Source organism: Coturnix japonica, chromosome 3 (genome assembly GCF_001577835.2).
Source record: "Coturnix japonica isolate 7356 chromosome 3, Coturnix japonica 2.1, whole genome shotgun sequence".
NCBI classification, from domain to species: domain Eukaryota; kingdom Metazoa; phylum Chordata; class Aves; order Galliformes; family Phasianidae; genus Coturnix; species Coturnix japonica.
In genome coordinates this window covers 53,831,573-53,838,435 of record NC_029518.1, presented here as the reverse complement: position 1 = coordinate 53,838,435, position 6,863 = coordinate 53,831,573, and the positions used below count along the sequence as shown (strand labels likewise).

General features: G+C 49.2%; 1 protein-coding gene across 1 annotated transcript in view; it reads left to right on the top strand.

The window, feature by feature from the left end:
• Positions 1-276: 276 nt before the first annotated feature.
• RSPO3 (R-spondin 3) overlaps positions 277-6,863 on the top strand; it is a 59,730-nt gene continuing 53,143 nt past the window's right edge. The window contains exon 1 of the mRNA XM_015858577.2: positions 277-948. Within this exon, the coding sequence (XP_015714063.1) occupies positions 852-948 (97 nt within the window). The 5' untranslated portion in view covers positions 277-851. The remainder of the gene's footprint in view (positions 949-6,863) is intronic.

Genomic DNA, 6,863 nt, shown 5'->3' with positions numbered 1-6,863 from the left:
CGCCCCGCTGCGGGAGCCAGTGCGACTGCGGGCTCCGCGCCCCCCGCCCGGCCCCGCCGCCGGAGGAGGACCCCCCGAGGGAGCTCCCCACGCCGTGCCGGGCGCCGCGGGCTCCCTTCGTCCCGCCTCGTCCCGCCCCGCCCCGGGGCCGCTCCCCCGGGGCCCCGCTCCGGAGCGGCTGCCGCACGCGGCCCGGCGGGGGCTGCCCGTCGGCGGGCGGGGGGGGGCCCGGCCCACCTGCGCCCGGCGGTTGCTCCGGAGCGGCGGCGGCGGGGCTGGGTCCTCCTCCTGCCCCCCCGGCGCTCCCGCCCTCGCACACTCCTCTCGCACCGCCGTCGGCCCGCCCGGCCTTGTCGGCACCTCGCCCGCCCGCCGCACGCACGGCCGCTCTGCCGCACGCCCACCGGCACCCCCCCACCATGCTGCCGGCATGGACCCCGGCGGCGGCTGCACGGCTCCTCTCGGCTGCTGAGTGCCCTCTGAGGTCCGCCGCAGGTAGCAGCGGGGCGGGAGGCGCTGAAGTGGTATAGGAAGAGCAGAGGGGCGAGGAAAATTAATAAATAAATAAAAGAGGAGGAAAAAAAAGAAAAAAAAAGAAAAAAGAAAAAAAAAGAAAACTGAAAGAAAAGGAGGGAGAAAAAAACGCAAAAAAGCAAAAAGAAAAAAAAAATAAAAAAGAAAGAAAGAAGGAGAAAAATAAAGGCCACCAGCTCAGCCAAGCCTGGCTTTGGACATCGGCGCAGGTATCTGTGCTGCTGTGCTCATCCTGCGCCGCCTCGGGTTTTTTTTTCGAAAGGAAAGGAAAAAAAGAAACGAACGGAAAGGAGAAGTGGAACTCTCAAAGGGTTACTATGCAATTGCGACTGATTTCTTGGTTTTTTATCGCTTTGAACTTTATGGAATACATTGGCAGCCAACACGCCTCCAGGGTACGGCGACAGGGAAGAAGTAAGTGCGACGGGCTTTCTGCTTTGCTGTCCCCGCTCCCCGCTCCGTGCCGCCCACCTGCCCGGGAGCTGCCGCGGTGCTCCCGAGCCCCGCGCCGAGGGGACCTGCGCGCTCTCCTCGGAGTTAGGAGGCAGGGAGCGAGGTTCGGTACTTTCCTCTTTTCTCAGTCTCCTCACCGGGATGAGCAGCACCGGCTCCGGGATGAGCTGCGGGTTATCCTCTCCGTCTGCTAAAGGAGAACCTTGTTTTCTTAGCGCTTCCTAAAGAGAGAATACGGTGCAGGTAACTTTTTAACGCGGTGTCCCGAGAGCCTTCGTTCTCACTCGATCACATTGCGGTGAACGGGGGAGGCCAGGGGGCAGCGCCGGGACCCGCCGGGACGGATCGCTGCCTCACAGCGAGCGGAGTCCCCCGCGGTGTGGCCGTCCTGGCAGCCCCCGGGGCAGCAGCGCTGCCTCTCTCTCCGGGTTATTCCAATGTGGGCTGAATGCAGCATTCCCTCTCGACCCGGCCGCCCCGATGCGCGCCGCGGGCAACTGGGAGGGAGCCGGGCTGCGGGAGCAGCCCACGAGATGCATGGCAGCTCCCGGAGGTGGGGGATTAGGGAGACTGCTCCGGGACGGAGCTGAAGCGAACGGAGCGAAGCCCCGGCACGGTTTGCCCCACGCAGGGCTCCGAGCTCCGCCGCGCTGTGTGCCCCCGCCGTGCTCCGCTCCGGCCCCCGAGGGCAGCGGCCGCAGCCGATCTCGCGGTGGAGGCACTTTGGTACGCACCTTCCGCTCTTATGTCCCCTTCCCCTGACAGCTGCGGACGGCGGGGAAATGCCATAAAGCGCGGTAGGCTGCGTTTAATCAGCAAGAAATACATCGAATTACTTCCTCAGGGAGAGGACGCGGGGGCTGATATTATTTTTTGCTCCCCTCCCCACCTCGGTATGAGTAGCGCTTGAAAGGCTCTTTTGTCCGCTCTGCACACAGGGTCCGATTCACCCGGCGTGCCCCGAAGCGAAGCGGGGCCGCAGCACCCCTTCCCCGCGGTAGCGCAGCGAGCGAGCCCTCGGGGCTCGGATATTGCCCTTGGCACGGGACGGCTCCGCGGTCTCCCGCGCTAACCGCTTGCTCCCTTAAGCCCTGCCAGCCGCGGCTCCCCAGCTCCAGGGGCTCCGTGACGGAGCTCGGCCGTGGGACACAGCACCCCTAGGGGGGAGGGTGTCCCCCCCACTTCTTACTTCCCCCCCCCCCACATACACACTGTCGTTCCACGCACCGTTCTCCGCCGTCGGGGCCGAGGAGCGGGGGCAGCCCCGGGAGCATCTTGTGAGAACCGCGCCGTGCCGGGTCCTGAGCCGGGCCAGCGGCGACCTCTGCTGTCCTAAGCCGCGGCGGGCAGCCGGAGGCAGGTGCTCGGCACGGCTTGTGCGGTCCTACCTGGGTTTTAGCCCCACTCGTTCAGCTGCGTGATTTTAGGGAGCAAGATCTGGAGTGTTGGCTGCAAAAAAAACCCAAACAAAACACCTGGATGGTGCAACGTGGAGAAGGTACCGAGAACTTGCTCAAAGTTTTCTGTTTAAAAGAGTTAAGCTAAAGTCACTGGTGAGCAGTTGATGGAAAGAATTGTAGCTAGAGATGGAAATCTGGCCCTTGGCTTTGTAAGTGAACGGACATAGCCATCAGAATGTATCACTGGGATGTGGTTGAAGTCTGGTTGTGGTCCTCAGGTTGGGATGGCTGTAAAACAAACTGAGGTATCGCAACTGCTTATTGGGTGTGAAGCGAGAATTAGAGCATAAGTGTTTATGGAAGCTCTTATAAAAGAGGCCAGGGATGCTATTTGAGCTGATTATTTCAGCTATAAATATCTGCAGATTTTTGTTAGCGGATGCCGCCGCCTGAAAATGTGACAGTGTGTGGTAGAAGAGACACCTGTCCAATGCATCTATTACATGAAGGCTTTCTCTGGATCTCTGTCTCTTTTTTTGCAGTAAGCCTCCTTTAAACGTAAGTCCCAGACCATTGCTTGGGAAGTGCTTCCAATTTTCCATCCCACCTATGTATTTTAAATAAAGTTCAAACTATTTTAATCGGGCCATGAACCGCTGAGACTCTGTTACTTCACTTTGTTAAATATCCGAGGCTCTCTCCTACGTATCATACCGCCACATTTTAAGAGAAAAGAATAACAAAGCCCAAGCTGACTAATTTGGGACATGTTGCACCAAACTCAGCTTGTGTAAATTGAAATTTCTTTCCTAATTTCTCCCATCAGAAGGGCCTGGTGCTGAGGCATTACTTATTTTGTAGTTATGGACCAAACTCTCATAGAAGTTACAAGTTGGAGTATTTCTTTCTCACTATAAATTGTAAACGTGCTGCTGGTGGAATAGAAGTAGAGGTGGAACTCATCCGAAGACAACAGTGGGGTGCGGACAGGGGGTTGCGTCCATAAATAGATGCGGCAGGCGCGATCAATAAAAGTTCAAAAGCAAACATGCCATGAGCCATATGTGCGTGTTCGTTCTGATAACAGCACTTCAGATTAACAAATTGAGTTGCTTGTTGGGGTCCTACAAAAGAGGTTAATACGCAGCAAGTAGAGACTAGCATACCAACAAGTGGGAAATTCTGCGTATCTGCCAGTGAGGAGTTTTCTCAGAAAAGAAGTGGGATTAAGTCAATAGTTCCAAAGTGTTTTGGCTCTTCAGACCACCGCCGGCCTTCCACGCTCAGCACCGACAGTTGTGCACCTTTCTCATTGACCTTTTAACTGCCGGAAATGGGGCTGTGTTTGATGTGGCTCTGCCAGTGACCTCCAGAGCGTTCGCTGTGACCCCATGGACTGCAAACGAGCCACAGGCTAAATTTGGGAATCACCAGAGTAAGCAAAGTGACAGCAGACAGATAGAAAGTCCTGTGCTCGTATCAGTCCTACATCTGGGAGTACAGCTGTCAGTGTGACTTACGGAGCTGCAGTTTGGGTACAGCGCTGCCATGATGAGTGCTGCTGGTGGCCCATGGTGCCCAGTGTTGGCATTGCTTCCCTCCTTTGTCCCGAGAAAGAAAGGAGAAAATAACATAGTTAAAATAACATTCTGTTTTGGGATCTATTTTTTTTTTTTAGCAGTTCACCATCAATATGCATATTTCTAGCACTTATATGTATGCTTGAGACTGGCATGGCACAGAGGGGTATGCGGTATATTCTACATATAATATAGGTGCTATTACTGATTTTTTTTTAAAGAAATCTTTTAGTATCTGAGTGAAATAACTGAGGGCAGAAGTTAGCCGTGCTATAGCCATCAATGAGTTGAATCTGACCTTGGGCGAGATTAAACTGTTCACTGTTAGCTCTCTTTCAGAGTGTTTATGTGCTGCCGATGCACTTCATTTTTGGTGGTGGTTGCATCTTTGAATTGTCAGAGAAAATACTTTGCTGGTGACAAGTGCATCTTTTTTCTTTTTTTCTTTTTTTCTTTTTTTTCCAGTGAAAATATATTTCTCGTTTGCGGATGAGCCCCTATTTGTTTTTAAACACTATGATATTCTTATGACAGTCATTAGAAGCAAAAGCAGCCATAGAACAGTTTCATCGTACTTTCATAAACTGTGAACAGATTTCATAGCAGTGATATCTTTAATAATTAAATAGGGAAAAAGCCCTACCCCTTGCTGAAAGCACTAGAAGAATTATAGGGTAGCTTGCTTGGGTTGTTTTTTTTATAGCTGTGTGTGCGTGTAGACCCGTGCTTGAAGCGTACCAGCTGCTGGTGGAGCAGCGCGTATCCTAAGAGCGTCGGCGTGCGAGAGTAAAGAACTCTACAGGCCGGTTCCCATTTCTCACCATCTGAAATGGTGATAATTTTCATTTATTTTCCTTCCTACTCCTAAAGGCATTTCTTAATCTATTTAAAAGTTCTGCTAAACTGTAAATATATGTAACACCGCCACTTCTTAAAGCCATCAATAGTGTATCAGCAGATATATAAAGAGTCATATTTCTCTTTGTGGACAGAACGAAACATTGCTACTACTAATATGATGACTCTAGAGCTTGAACCTGCCTCCATAGTTTTCAGTGGAGAAAGTTCCGTGAACTTCCCTGAGCTGCAGAGGGCTCATTTTCTGCAGAAAAAATTTTGAGCTTTGAAGGATTCCTGTTACAGAATACTTGCAAAATGTCATTATCCACATCTGTAAGATGCCTACATAGGAAAAAAAAAACCAACAATGCCCTGTACCTTTCAAAACTCTGACATATAGTCTGCTTGGGAAGCAACCTCTTTCTTAGGCACATGGAAATGACAGCTGTTTTACTACTTTCACTTATTGAGCCAACTGAAGCCAGAGCAGCTAATGCTGAGATGAATTTGTTCTTTTGCCTTTGCAAATCTCTGGTACATTCCTTATTGTTACTCAGTTTTTTTGTTTTTAAATTTATTGTTTGGGGTTTTTGATTATTATTTTTCTGGATAGAATGCAAATTCTAATAACAGAAATTGAGCTAGGACTTAGAAATGGGATTTAGTCATTATCTGTTGCTTAGCCCATTCCTTTTCCCTTCCAGTTAATAAAACAAGCATGCTGGCTGGACTATGGCTCTTACCCACTAACACTAATAAGCTGCCTATCACTTCATATTCAGTCATTTATAGGCAGTGACTAATGGGAAAACTCTCCGTTAAAACCATGGGGGTTCCTGAGAACCCTTTTCCCTTAAAATAAATTGTCCCATTTGCCCTTGAAATTAATTTCAAAGTTGCGAAAGTCTGGTGAAAGAGATGTAAAACTAATAAAGAATAATATTTTTGTCTCATTTCTAGTTTTGGATTCTGAACAATTCAAAAATGCTTTGCCAGTTTTCTTACCAAAATAATTCGGAACAAAGCAATGTTATCAGATGAGAAAAGGCAGCTGAAACCATACCCGTTTTTAAACAAAAGTCTGTCTGCTATTACCACAAACAATGCTGCAGTATTTGTTCATGCAAAACATGCTCTGGCCCTCAAAAAAAGATCTACAACTTTTGGTTTTTTTCTTTTCTTTTCTTTTTTTTCTTTCTTTTTTCTTTCTTTTTTTTTTTTTTTTTAAATAAATAATTGAATAACTGGGCTTCTGACAATGGCAAAACAATGACTTACTGGACACTGTGTCATAATGAAATCCAACAGGATTTATTAGCAATTGCTTTGGCCATATTTTTGTTGTTAGCAACGAAATGAGCAACGCTACTTAAAGAACAAAAAGAACAACTACACTATGGCTATAGAATAGTTGACGAATAAACCTCCTTGTGTTTTGATTTCCAGCTTACGAGCTCTAGATCATGCACTTTAAAATGTTATTATTTACTCGCATCATTAAAAATAGCTCCCATTCAAGAAAAGGAGCTGCAAAACTTATTCACAGACTGATCTGCAGAGGTTGGAGTGGGGGGAACCCTGACCTCTGGCTGGGGTTGCACTGTGCTCCTCGCATTGCGCAGTACTTTTGCTCCCCACAGCAAAGGTATTACAGGGAAGAACTTAACGGGATGCTCATGGTGATACTCTTAAGTGAAAGTAAAACCCCAAACCACAGGTTCTACGTGGAACAATAGTAGCGGCCTGGTACAGACATCATTCTTTCAGGCTTCTTGTTGTGTGTCAGCTTTATGTTCTGACACATTTTGCACTGAAACACAAAAGGTTTGAGATGTGGGATTTCTGATAGTGGATGTTTCCTGCAGGGTAAAGCAGGTTTTGGGGTGCTGTAAGATAAAACAGGAACTCATTGATGGGTGTTGGAATGACAATGATGTATGAATTCTGTGGCTTCCTGTAAAGTGCTAGGGAAGAAACAGCAAGGCTCAGATCAAAGAGTGGGGCACAGATGCCTAAGGTGTGTCTGGGGTAGGATTGGAACTCCTGGGTCCTTTAC